Source organism: Gouania willdenowi, chromosome 10 (assembly GCF_900634775.1).
Source record: "Gouania willdenowi chromosome 10, fGouWil2.1, whole genome shotgun sequence".
Classification (NCBI taxonomy): Eukaryota; Metazoa; Chordata; class Actinopteri; order Blenniiformes; family Gobiesocidae; genus Gouania; species Gouania willdenowi.
The window spans coordinates 17,679,728-17,694,231 of NC_041053.1; the positions used below are offsets into that span (position 1 = coordinate 17,679,728).

Genomic DNA, 14,504 nt, shown 5'->3' on the forward strand with positions numbered 1-14,504 from the left:
GCTTTGACTGTAAAAGGAAGCCGGGGTAGTATAGGGTAACTGGAAAAAACGACAAAATCCAAACTAAACACAGAAAGGTCCCAGTTCTCCCCAGGAATCAAATCTATGTCAAATATCTAGGCCTTCAGTAATGCAGAACCACAACACCAGACATAAGCAACTGGAGGATCGGGGGTCACATGCAGCCCTAGGTCTAATGTTGTGTGGCTCTGATAAAAATGTACTTCAAAATCATAGAAGACTAGTACAAAATAACAGAAAAATATACAAAAATTGAGCATTGGATTAGTTCCGGCAGGCAGTAGCTGTTAACAACTGACAGCATCCATCCCCTAATTCAGTTAATCATCCAGCTCATTGTGTTCCATGCTTCCTATTGGTTAGAGTTAGTCTCAGTGCTGCATTTAAACCACTGCAACACGCCTACTTCCGCACACTTCTTCCGCAAACGCATCGCAACCCACCCCCACCTCAGCTCCGCTTCTTCTGTCTAATTAAACAGTGTCTTCTGTTGGTATCTAATGTCTGTGCTTCTATTCCAGAGGGTCCTGCTGACCGCTCTCTCTGCTTATGCCTCTCCATGGAGCTCATGGAAGAGCGAGGGGGCACTTCCTTCGGTTCGGGCTTTCCGCGTTGCTTCTGGAAAGGCAGAACGGTCCCAGAACAGAGCCTTACTGCCAAATCTAAACTGCATACTATTTGACTAAAGTGATCCTGACTGAACTACATAAAAGATCTACAAAAATATGTCCTAAAACACAAAATCACACAAATTGACTCCAAAAGCACACAAAATAAAAGAAAAATATACAAAACATAACAGATAAAAATACAAAACTACAATAAATAATCCACAAGATGACAACAAAAATTAATGTTGACATGAATGTTGATAATGTGACCCTCGCATCAGGCAATCATATTTTGTGGCCCCTGCTGTGATCACTGTTGCCCATCACTGCACTGCACTGTCATTTTTCTTTTCAAACATTTGCAATTTCATAAATTATGAATTCAAAATGAAACAAGTAAAACATCCTAATAATACAGTAAACACGCAGTGGAAATGAGTGTACCTGTAAGGACACAGACATTATCGAGTGGAGCTGCCACAACAAAACTTAAAATGAACCACAAAAAAACCCACACTGTAAAAAGTTATGAACCACTTAAGTAGCCATGAAGAAACAGATGCTGTCCATTATCTTTGGTTTGTGGCGTTAAAGCAAAACCAGCAGCATTGACTGTCTGTTTACGTCTTGGGATGCATCACAACAACCAAGACACTAGGCTGGAACCAACAACTAAGGCTGCCTTATATCACTTTTTAGCCCTATAGTAGTTTAAAGGTCCCAAATTATACTGTTTTTCATCAATTTCACACAGCTGTCAAAGGTCCAACAACACTGTATTCGATATGCATTGCCCCAAACCCATCCGTGGTCCTGAATTTCAGCTGTCTAAAAGTTGTTCAGATGAGCTCTGCTGGGAACAGACTGTTTCTGTGCCTGCACCTTTAAATGCTAATGAGCTCTGTCTGTCGACGCCTACTTCTGTAGCTGGGACATAATATAGGCACTTATGTTGATTTGTTTAACCAACAACAGAGCAATTTTTCGTGTCTAGCTCTGAGCGATGACTTTGCGAAACACTACTGCTATCTCACCGCTGGACACACCAAACTTCACCTCGGGGATGAACGCCCCCCTCTCAGATGTCCTCCTATCACCGCTCAGAGGAGGTCGTCCTATGAAAATGACTCTTTTGGTTACGTAACGACAGGAGCTGAATCTGAACATCTTGAAGGAGCGCCAGTTTATTGATGTAGAGACCAGAAAAAACATGTTTTTCATAATATGGGACCTTTAAGCAGTGATTCCCAATTGGTGGGTCGTGGACAGCTGCTGAAAAATATATAAATACTTAATGTCTCTCATGTTGGACTTGTTTTTTATTTTGAAATAAACTTTTCTCTCGACAGGCGTGCTGTGACATGCATGTTGCACGGAAAAATATATAGATATATGTTTTTAAAAATATTATTTGTGTGTGTTTTCAACAGCTATTTTTGAAAAACTTATTTTGGTTGGTTGAATTCTAAAAAAAAAAAAAACAAAATGTAGGTCCCAGGGTGAGACCAGTTGAGAACCCCCGGTTTAAAGCTTTTAATATTAACGATGCAGATCGCGAACAGGTAGATTTTGTGTTCATTTTTACACTCCCAAATGGTGAGCTGCTTCAGTTGACCTAACTTAGAATGAGTTTGTCTGTAAATCAGGTGTGAAATATAACACAAAATGGGTCAAAGTTTCAGTTCAAAGGACTAGTGAACCTTTATTCCCTGTCTTTATGTGCTGTTGTACTTCCACAGACTGAAAATCAGCTTTAAATGGCACAGTATAGAATGTTCTCCAGGATGGTGCTTGGTTTACGGGATGGCTCAGCTTGTCATTACTGCTTGTTGTGATTTGTTGGTTATTTGTCCTCCTCCTCACGTATCTATTACACATTCTGCTCTGTTTGTCTTGTCTGTCTGGTCCATTAGTATTATGACGACATGGCTCACCGTGCTCTGCTCATTTCATCAACGACCTGGAGGGAGCCAGACTTACCCTTCCCTAGTGCACTTATAAATAATAAGACTTTGGTTTTTGTGCGGCAGAAAAACCTGCATCAATTGTTCTGATACTGCTGGAGACAGTCAAAAGAAGGTGAAGGTCTGAATGAAAGGGAAACCTGATGTAGAGTATGCTGGAGGATGATTTTATTTTTTTTATGCTGCAACAGACCTTGTATACGTCATGCATTGTGAATTTGCGATATCCACTGCTCATCATGGATAAGCAATACACCTTTGGTTCGAAGAGCAGAGGGTCACTCAGCCTAAAATAATACATATTTTTTTAAAAAAGGCATTTTATGTCACAATTTTTCACTACATGCTCAGAAATCGCCTTGGCCTACATCGCAGCACCACTGCCAGTCGTCTGTGCAACCATCAAGCGGCTGTCACATCAATGAGGCCACGTCTCTGCTTTCTTCTGCAGGAATAGTGGTGCAGATTAAAAGGGAAACACGTATACAACCATTGCCATGCATATGGTTAGTGGTGTATCAGCTAAACTAGCATTTAGCTACTGTAGCAGAGCTGAAAGGAGTTTGAAGTGAGCATAAAAGTGCAGCCTCATCAAGAAAATAAAGCTCTATACAAAATTTCAAGTAGGTAAATTGTACAAATAAAGTTGAATTGATGGATTTAGGTCTTTGGCCTCCTAACGTTAAAGGCACCAATGACATTCATCAGCAAAATAATACAGTTTTACAGCAAAGGTTTGTATCGTTGTAGTATACAAACTAACTACATTCTGTTAACTGATTTTTATTTGGGTACATTTATCATTGTTTTTATTTTAGTTCAGGGGCCAAATGTGCAGCAGTTTATCTTAAGTGGGCCACAGATTTGAGGTGTGAAAATGAGTAATTTAATCAGGATCTTCACTTTCAGTTTATTTTACTTTGTAGAATATTTTGAAGAAAATTGCAGGATTTAGGAAACATTTAGAGTTATTTGAACAATTTGCGAGTTTCTTTGAATTTGTGTATTATTTTGGAGATACTGCATCTACAAATGAATTAGTTGGTAATTTACACAATGATTCATGGTTTCTCTGACTTTTTTGCATTTTCTGCTGCGGGCCGAATTGGATGCTCTAAAGGGCCGAATTTGGCACCCGGCCCTTGAGTTTGACACGTGTGCTTTACATGATTCTTAAATGTACAGGTCCTTCACCTATTGACAGTAATGATCAGGTTAAAATCCCTGATACCTCATTTGATTAGGAGTGAACTTCCTGGGTACAAACCATCTTGTTGGGCCCCTACTGTAAGTTATGTACAATATTATAAAAGCTTTCTTTTTTCTTTACAATAACCTAATGATTCCATATCCAATGCTTGTATTTTATAAATTTGTTCTACTATATTTTAGTGTTTTATTGAATATTGTGTTTGTGACATACTTATATGTATTTTTTTAATCAATCAATCAATCAATATTTATTCATATAGTGCAAAATACAACAAAGGTCATCTCATAGTGCAATCAAAATATAAAATTCATAATAATAAGGGGAAAAATACAACAATGTCCCAAAGTAAATGTACAAAATGACAGAAAAATACACAAAACAAGAGCAAGACGACAAAGAATTACAGCATTGCAGGAAAATACAGTAAAAGACAAGTTAAAAACACAGAAAATATTCCAAAAACACACAAAAGTACTACAAAAATGAACAAAACAACAACAGTAATACACAAAATTACTTAAAAAAATATACACAATTACAGAAAATGTCAACAAAAGTACACAAAAAGAAAAGAAAAACATAAAAAATGACTCCGCAAACCCACAGTACTAACAAACAAGCAAAAAGACAACAGAAATACACACAAATACACAATATGACTCCAACAAACATATATTTTACAGGAAAAATACACAAAGAGACTACAGAAATGCACAAAATGCTTTACAATGAGCAAGACAACAACAAATATACACAGATAAATAGAAATAGAAATAGAAAAACTCTTTGTTCTTTCCTGTATTAATGCTCAGATTATTCTAAATGCTCACATGAATGTTGATCATGTGGTTCTGATCAAACAAACACATTTTTTGCTCTACCTCTATAAGGGGCGGTAGTTAGGGCCCTGATGCAGTATTAATAATTGTCTTTAGTGCAAAACTGTGCTTAACAACCATGTTACGTGTTACACAGGGCTCTTTTCATTCCAATATAAATAATCAAATAAATGTTTAAAATGCATTTTCGTACATATACTGTATATGAAACAGCCTGCCTCGGGCCCCGGGTACTCAGTACCCTTTACCCCCCCCCAGTCCGACGGCCCTGCTCCCCACCTCTAGCTCACTTTAAATGGCACATGGCACCAGTTTTGACATCTAAAAACGGTGTTTTTATAACACCATCTTATTTCTTGGACAAACAAATCATGCTGATATCCGGTAATAAAAGTGTCAAACGATGCTCAGTTTGTCCGTAATCTTTCATTTAACATCATATTTTTAACTTCCGCCCAACACCGCTGGTCATCAGCATCCATCTGATCAAAATCTCTTATGTACTCCCTCATCCATGTTATCCTGATCAGGATAGCAGTGCTCTATGGAATCTATTCCAAACGATGGCACAGGGCACACCCTGGTCAGATCAACCAGTGCATCACAGAGCAGACAATCACAGCCACCCACATACTGTATTCATTTTAGGAGAATAACAAGCCCAATCTACTAAGACCAACGCTGACTGACAGCTTTGATAAACCTCTCATACAACCGCTCGAATTTATCTTTATTCTTTATGAGGATCAATCAGCATCGTCTCTAAAAACAAACACATCTATCTTCTCTACATGGATTTCAGGGCTGTGGAGCATCAGGTATCTCACTCAGAGGAAACCATACACGGGTCTGTGATGGTTCCCAGTCATCCAGGTTATGGGGATTCTCTCAGCTTTGTTAAGGCCACTGGTTGACTCACTGAAACGCTACTGAAATGTATCACTATTTCCAATTCCTGGTGATTTTACCAGACTATTTCTAAAATAACAGGCCAGTTTGCTGATAAGTTGTGGAAAAAACACATTGTAAACATCAGGCCAATATGTGGGAAAAATTTAAACTTTGTCTGTGGAGCTTTCACGGTCAGAAAAAAAACTGAATGGATTTATAAAACTCGGAAAAAATAAATAAATAGACAAAACTTGAAAGAATGACTCAAATACCACATTACTGTTACTGTAAGGGCCGGATTTAGCCCCCGGGCCTTGAGTTGGACGCGTGCTTTTTACCTTAGTCGACCATATCTGTAACAGATTTAGCCGACAAAAATCTTAATGTCATTTATTTGAGTAAAACTAAGATTTTAAATCATAATTTGTTGTCAGCACTGGTGAGCCCTGATCTCATGCAGAGCTGGACGATGCATTGAGATTTAAGCTATATCAAGTTTTCTATTTTGGGGGAATAAAAAAATTACAATATTGCCTATATCAATATAAATAATTTTTATAGCTTATTTTGTATTGAAATACTTGTTTTAGGAGTCGCTGCTTTCACTGCTTCTCAGAGCAGAATAAAAAGCTCAGTTTGATGGATTTTTCAATATGTCATGTAGATAGATAGATAGATAGATAGATAGATAGATAGATAGATAGATAGATAGATAGATAGATAGATAGATAGATAGATAGATAGATAGATAGATAGATAAATAGATAGATAGATAGATAGATAGATAGATAGATAGATAGATAGATAGATAGATAGATAAATAGATAGATAGATAGATAGATAGATAGATAGATAGATAGATAGATAGATAGATAGATAGATAGATAGATAATAAAGAAGATATTGTTCTATTCTTTGTTAATAAATGTGCCTGTGTGGCATTTTGCATCAGCAAATTTAACCCAGAATTGTATTTCTGGTCAGACTTTGTTTGAAATAAAATGATTGAGATTTATATCATATATTGCTATTTTGAGAAAAATTATCGAGATGTGAGTTTTGGTCTGTATTGCCCAGCCCTTCTCTCATTCATTTAACAGACTAGTACAAAATGACACTGTCTCCTTTTGACTGATAAAGAGCCTCTTGGAACACAAGTGTTTTGTATATGGGACAATCTGTGTAGACTGCTGCGGTTGAGCAGGAGAACAACAACCCAGCCTGCCCTGCAGACATGGAGCAGAGACTAAAGAAGAAGACAGAGGCAGGGGATGGATGGCTGCAGAAAGTGGGCCACAGTGAGCAGATCCAGGCTAATGCAGCCACGCATCAAGTCCTCTGCTCCCATCACATGCTCCAACATACATCCCTGAGTCACAGCACTGAGCCCTGTGGCACACACACACACACACACACACACACACACACACACACACACACACACGCACACACACACACACACACCAGGGTTGGGGTCAAGTATAATTGTAATCATGTAATTGATCATTAATTACAATTATGGCGTAATTGTAATTGTATTTCAAAAGCTCTTTCGTAATTGTAATTAAATTGTAATTGTGTTTAGATAATTGGCTTTGTAATTGTAATTGCCATGAAAATTCTATAGATAGATAGATAGCTTTATTTCAGACCCAGGGTCCATAAAAACCTTACCAAAAAACAAAAACTCATAAAAAAATTGTCAAACACAATTTCAAACAAAACAGAGGAACCATGTTACAGTTCTATATAGGGGTGTTGAAAAAAATTGATTTGGTGATATATCGCAATATTACGTTGTGCGATTCTCGGATCAATTCAAAATGTATTCATTTTATTTTTAGCCTTTATTTAACCAGGAAAGTATTTCCACTACAGGAGACATTGATAATGCACAAAGCAATGCACTGAAACCTGGGCATGTTGACTAGCTTGTGTTTTTTTCAATAAAATCTAAAAAGAAAGCACTAACTATCTGTATTTATTTGTTGTTCTAGACATATACCTCAGATAAGTTGCACTAAAGTCAAAGTTGGTTTAAAAGCCACAGGCAGATTGTATGTTATTATTATTTTATTTTTTTTTTTAAGTTGTTGGCACATGGCATGTTAAAGCCAATGTCTTGAGTGTAAAATATGCCAATAAAATATATTTCATACATAATGTTCTCGTGAAGGTGTACACATTTACAGATTAGTTGTTTCTTAAGTCATATATCTATAAAAAAGAAATTTTAAATCGCAATAATCGCCTTGTACTTTAATATCGAGATATATTGTATCGTATCGTATGGTGACCTATGTATCAGGATACGAATCGTATCGCCAGATGCCAGGCAATACACACCCCTAGTTCTACACATATGTAGCTAACAAATATCAAAATATGTTTCACATCAAAAATTTTCCACATTTTACAATTTAAAAAAAATGTATCTCAAGTGGTATAGTGACACAAAAAAAGGCTCAGACGCCCACACCAAAAATATTGGAACCAATATTTTTCATTGATTAGGAAGTCTGATAAGGTAAGCAATAGATAGGAAATAAATTAGATGATAGATATTTGTTTTTAGTGTGTTTTACAGCTGATTTAGGAGCAGTTATCATAACAGAAAGCTAACACAAGAGGAAGGTTGACTTTTAATAGGTTTTTTATTTCAGGCTCAGTCATTTTGATTCATTGAAATTGAACTTTAGTAATTGAAAATGTAATTGGAATCGACTTTATGAGGATAAAAAAAATATATATTGTACTTTAATTGTAATTGGGAAAAATGCTGGTCACTGTAATAATTAAAATGTAATTGAATATGGGTAATTGTAACTGAAAAATGTAATTACACACACACACAGAGAGAGAGAGACTACCATGTGCTCAGGATGCTGATATAAATAAATACCCAGTGATTAAAACAAAGATAATCCATCCACGCAGTGAAAGGCTGTGGTATCAACACGTCTGAACCACGACGAGTGCTCACGTGAAATCACGTCAAGCTTTCAATAAATGGGCCTCATAACGCATTGTTACGGTTTAGTTTATCAAGCCTGGTGAGATCAGGCGATCCTGGTCAGAGGACACAGAAAGATGGAGATGTGGGTCAGACCACTACACTACACCACACCAGGCTGTAGACTACGCCCATTCATAACGTGGCGTGTTTTACTACCCTCGACCCACCCACACTGACCCGGCATCCCTTCATTCTAAAGGCTTCCATCTCCAATCTGGAGCCAGTGAGAGTGATTTCACACACACACACACACACACACACACACACACACACACACACACACACACACACACACACACACAAGCCTATAGTATAGCTGGTGACTGTATAGCAGAACATTCTGGGTGTCATGGTGTGTTCTACCATTGCTGGATCGATCAGATCCATAAATGCTTTATAAATGCCCTTCCAACAAATCAATAATCACCATTAAACTGACCACAATAACTTTGATCAGTGATGGCAGTATTCACCCTTGAGGCTAAACAAAGAAGAAGCGGAAAAAAAGGTCATTCTATTGTTGTTTCCTTAATAATCATAATCGGATTTAAACATCCACCACCCCCCACCCACCCCCACCCCCCGCCCCCCAAGCCCTCTGCAATGACCATCACTGGTCGTGTTCATTGCATGGCTGTAAAATGGCAGGACAAGGCACCGGGTGCTCCTCCATCGGACAATAAACACCCAAAGGACTCACCTCGTGGGGACAGGAGGAGGACCAGAGGACCGGGAGGATGGGGGCGATTCAACCCTGACGGAAGCGAGCAGCGATGCGGAGAAGACGAGCACAAACCAGGGCTGTTCCTCACAAATATCAAGCCGGGATGGAGGACGATGATGATGATGAAGATGTCGGTGGGGGGTTTGGCTGCGTGCTGGATGCTGTCATACTGGGACTGAGTGTCTAATCCCCGGCCCTGAGCTCAGAATAGCCCTCCCCCTCCCCCGGTGTGGCTCTCTCTCTCCTCCCCGCCTCCATCGCAAGGACCCCGAGCCCCCACCCCTCCTGTGCACTGCACGGTCAGTGTGTTCAGGCAAATGTACATGACAAAACTAGCTCAGGAAAAGCCTGAACTGGTTTATTTTAAAAAGACTGTTAAATAATGCATAACTTTCACTATATTTATTTATTTATTTATTCCCAATGTCGCTAAATGCTTGTTCATGTGGATCTTGTTGGGTTTTTTTTTCTTTTTTCTTATAAATTTTATATTTTGATAAGCACATTGAGATGACTTTGTTGTAAATTGCACTATACAAATAAAGCTGAATTGAATTGAATGTATTTATTTATTTATTTACTAACTATTATTATTATTATTATTATTATTATTATTATTATTATTATTAATAATAATAATAATAATGTTAAGTACTTTTTAAATATTTTGTAAACCGTGCTGTAAGAGAACTAAAATTAGAGGTGATACCATTAGAATTGTACTACAAGTCATTAGAGGTGTGAGGAGTACTGATATCAAGTAGGCTACTGCTACTTGATTGAAATTTTACTCAAGTACAAGTGCAAGTATGTCATACTCATGCATAAAAAAATTCAAGTACAAGTAAAAAAAGTGGCTGAATGAAATAGTAATCAAACTAAAAGTTACTAGTTACTTTCATCCCCCACGTTTATTTTTGGTAATGAATCTTGCCAGGGCTCTGTTGCATACAGTAAACATCTCATGTATAAACTTAAAAAGAAATAGATGAAATCTTGCACATTTTGGACCTTGATTTATTTTCTACAAAGATATCTGTATAAAATAAAAGGTTTGTCAAAATGTACAATTTAAAAATATTTATAATAATACCAATGAATTCAAATCAAAATTTAAAAAAATTATAATAACTCTCAGCCTCTAACGTATAGCTAAATTTGTGAACTCTAAAACAGTGCCATTGCCATTAGAAATATAAAAAAAGGACAAGTATCTACATACATAAGTACATGTAATCCATTACTTTCACCTCTGCAAATCATTGTAAGAACACCTGTTGACTTTAAAGGTGCCTCTCAAAAGCAAGCATCATTTTAGTCAGCAACCCATGCAACAATTGTGTCATCAGAGGACCATCTCCTTATTCATTTGATTTTACACCTCGTTATTATGTGTTGACCCCTCATTAGATTGGAGTCCTGGTGACCAATGGGATTTGGGAAAACAATCGGCAGTTTGTACAGGTACACAATAATGAATGGACGTATTTTATGATAAACAGCGGCATCTAGTGGCACAACTGGTTCAAATCATAGACTGTAAAAAGAATGTATTCATGTTTCTTTACTTTACACCTGGATGTTTGATGCCATGTATTTGTGCTTTACTCTCCACGTGTGCAGAGTACATAGTGGGAAATTAATTTTACAAAATAATTGGCAGGGAGGCAAGGTGTCCAATGAATTTAATAAAACACTATTAGTTGTAGGATAAACTGCAACGATGTTGAAGAAGAAAGTACACAAGAATTGGTAAGCATAGCTGAGTTTGTCTTTTGCCACAAACACTTTTTTTTATAAAGAAACATTATTTTATTAAAGTTTTTTTTCTTTCTTTAAATATCCGATAACGAAATACAGATTCATTTTAAACCATTCATCTTATTTGAGTTACTTACTACCATTTAAGAAAGCATGTATTTATTTATTTATTTTTCTTGCGATTTTTTTTTTTTTTTTTGACTTGCGATATGTCCCTTTTCAAACCCCGTCCTACGTCATACAGCGCCCTCTGCTCTTCCGGGTCAGATTAACAAAGCCCACGTGACAAACCCACGGACACAGTGATCGTTTCACTGGGACACTTCAGGGACCCACCGATAACAAACAAAGCTGCCACGATGTTCAAACTGGAGGGACTGGGACCAAAAATGGACCCCGAGGAGATGAAGAAGAAGATGCGTCAGGACGTCATCGCGTCCGTCCGGAACTTTGTAATTTACGTGGCGCTGCTCAGAGCCAGTAAGTGATGACATTGAAACTCAACATTAAACACGTTTCTCACAGTCAGTGCTCACTATCTGCTGTTTCACACTGGGGTGGAAATATAATTTATATGGAATAACATTTTAGCAGTTCTTATACCTTTACTTATCAATTAATTTATTCATTGTTCTGTGGTTTCATAACTAATGAGGTATGGTTCTAGGAGCCCAGTGATAACATATAGGCTTTATGTCATGTGACCCTTTAACTGCACATTATGCAGCTATGAAATGGATTGAATCACTCTAATAATGTGTTGGAAGGGAATTTATGAACCACAGGTCAGATGTAGCCACAGATGTAGCCTACCTCCACCACCATGACTTTAGTATGGTTTCTGTAAAGCAAAGCCTTGACTTAAGTGTGACCACTATATACTTCCAATTATATATGGTTAACATGGCTCAGGTTTAATTACAAACATTAAACTAAAAATCTGACATTGACTTTTTTTTTATTGCAGCACAAACTATGTTTTGATAGATATGTTTAAGTATATATAAAACAATTTAATGCGTGTATTCATAGCCACACCTACTACATATTACTAGGGTTGGGCTTTTTCTGATACGTTACCTCTACTTGGTATTTTTGCAATGGTTGTGGTGATTAAACAGTACTTGAACTGGTACTTAATAATAACCTCAAAATGTGAGGTTTTCATTACGTAGAATCTGTAATAAAAATGTGCGTATGTGTTTAATGTACTGCGCAAATTGTTGGTGGTTATAGTAGTCAGTGGTATAATTAATAAATGAAAAGCTGTTGTCACAGCTGTAATCAGTGTGAGATGAGTTGAGTTTATTTGTCATTGCACATGTTACAGAGCAACAAAATTACATTTCAGTTTCATCCCATCCAAGAAAACATGAAAAGACAATCATAACATGGGAGCACAGGGAGAACTGCGGTTCGCCACAAGGGTGGCGCCCCTTATTTAGATGAGAAATGGGATAAAAACAATGGGGAGGAAGAAGAGATTAAAAAAAAAAAAAAGGCAAAAACCAAACTAGGCTCTTGTAGAGAGGAGCAGAGTTTGGGATCATGAAAAAAACTCTTCAGGAATATTGCAACAAAAACTAACAACATTCAATCCAATACAACAGCACGTTAGCACAGGGGATGGGTCCAGAGGAGACGGGGACAAAGACAGGATATGTAGTGATGTAGGGGGAGTGAAAGTGTTCTCAGACTCTGCTGCTGACTCTCACATAGAGATGAGTTCGTTGGCAGAGCCGGGTCCAGGTGTACATGAAAAGTGAGGGTAAGGTCAGAGCGTCTTATCAACATTCCATCCTTGGAGAGTTTGGAGAGAAGAAAACAGACCCCAGGCTGGACATTCAGGGGTGTTTTGAGACGGGCTAGCCATAACATGGCTGCCAGCCCTACTGTTCCTGGTCAGTTCAATTCCATGATTAGATTCAGGATTGGGATGCTGATAGAGGCTCCTGTTAGATTTGAACAAGACAAAAGAGCAGCAACCAGGGAAAATGAGGGAGAGGGAAAAATAGCGTCCGTCTCCTTCGAGAGCGAGCAGGAAAAACCACACCTTGTGTGCATTTAAAAGTAAAAACTCTTCATGTTAGGAAGGGGTGGCTTTACATCTGAGTATTAGCAGTGGCACATTAAAGTGCACCCTGTCTGCGCTGTGCGGGTTGGTGAAGCACCCAGTATCTGACCGCATTCTGCTTCCAACGCTGCTGTGCACCAGGATGAATGCATCCTGTGTTCATGCACCTAAATGCATTCAAATATGTTTTCAAAATTCATCTTTTCAGCTCCATATGTCTTAAGGAAGCTGGACAGCATATGAGCGTAGCAGCTGGTTTCCTCCTGACCTTCGGCTGAGCATCTCCTGCACCACACACGGCATGGAAGTAGAGACATGAAGAGCAGAGCCCATTGCAACATCACTGTGACCGGTGTTCATACACCTCTGCACAGGACTTGCCAGCATGTGTTCATTATGATTTGTTACTTGGCGTAAACGTGATTTAATTTGTCTTCAACTTCTTTGTTAAGAATATACGTGTGGGTTTTTTTGAAGTCCGTGATAACTGTCGCACATTAAAGTGACACAATGTTGCTACTGTTGCAGTTGTGAAGTTTCTGAGATATCATGAAACCTTTGTTGTGGATTATTCCTCTTTTGTTTTTTACTTGAACATGTACCGGGATGCATTATTCTCATCACCTGATAATTAGATTAACAATGAGGTATAGCAGAGACTATGTGACGGAACTGTACCATAGCAGCACAAGTTTAGTAGGGTACAACAATAACATAACTATATTTTTCTGTTTCCTTGTATAACCTATCGTCGACCCGACTTTACCCATTCGCTTATAGATTAAGAAACCCTAATCAAACCAAATGATAGATTCCTCTGATGGTCAGAAACTTTAGTGCCAAGGAACATGCTACACACATTAATGGCGAACATTAAAATAGCTTATTTGGCATCAACCCCAGTCCTTTAGCAGTAACCCTTGCCTCAACTTTCTTACAGTCATGACAAAAAGAGTGGACGCGTTTAAGTAAACAGTGTTGAATGCTAACATGTCAGGGTTTCACTCTACATTCAGGTGTAGGTGTGCACTATTTCTGTTTCTATTGACCCGTTACCCAGTCAAAGGATGTGTTCTGTATTATGCTTGTGTAGTGATTCTTAATCTTAATGTGCTTAAAACACAGGAAAGGCAGAAAACAATTGAAGTAGCTGATTAGAATAACATGGAAAAGCATATGTGCCCACAGCATATAACCACTGTGTGGACCAGGGGTCACCAACACCAGGTATCCTGTTCAAACAGGAGCTCCAGTCACCAATGAGCTCCGTCTAAAATCTGACTTGCGTACCAGGCTTCAAACTCTCAAAGCAAAATACAGATGTAGTCAGAGCCTTAGTAAAGGTAAATACTGCTGCACTTAAGTTTTATTATCAAATTAATCGTCTTTT

The 14,504-nt window shown here is 38.0% G+C and overlaps 2 protein-coding genes across 3 annotated transcripts in view; one reads left to right on the forward strand and one right to left on the reverse strand.

Moving 5' to 3' along the window:
* The window catches only part of frmpd1b (FERM and PDZ domain containing 1b), a 43,298-nt gene extending 33,830 nt beyond the window's left edge, over window positions 1-9,468 (reverse strand). For both annotated transcript variants that reach the window (XM_028459443.1, XM_028459441.1), the window contains exon 1: window positions 9,256-9,468. The gene's annotated coding sequence lies outside the window, so the exon portion shown is untranslated. The remainder of the gene's footprint in view (window positions 1-9,255) is intronic.
* Window positions 9,469-11,286: 1,818 nt separating this feature from the next.
* tomm5 (translocase of outer mitochondrial membrane 5 homolog (yeast)) lies at window positions 11,287-13,633 on the forward strand. Its single transcript, XM_028458838.1, has 2 exons — window positions 11,287-11,520; window positions 13,323-13,633. The coding sequence occupies exons 1-2, from the start codon at window positions 11,400-11,402 to the stop codon at window positions 13,355-13,357; spliced, it is 156 nt and encodes a 51-aa protein (XP_028314639.1). The 5' UTR covers window positions 11,287-11,399; the 3' UTR covers window positions 13,358-13,633.
* The last annotated feature ends 871 nt before the right edge of the window (window positions 13,634-14,504 follow it).

Coding starts and splice junctions, on each gene's coding strand:
- tomm5 (XM_028458838.1), top strand. CDS start 11,400: ATGTTCAAACTGGAGGGACTGGGACCAAAAATGGACCCCGAGGAGATG. Junction 11,521..13,322: donor CGTGGCGCTGCTCAGAGCCA/GTAAGTGATGAC, acceptor TCATCTTTTCAG/CTCCATATGTCTTAAGGAAG.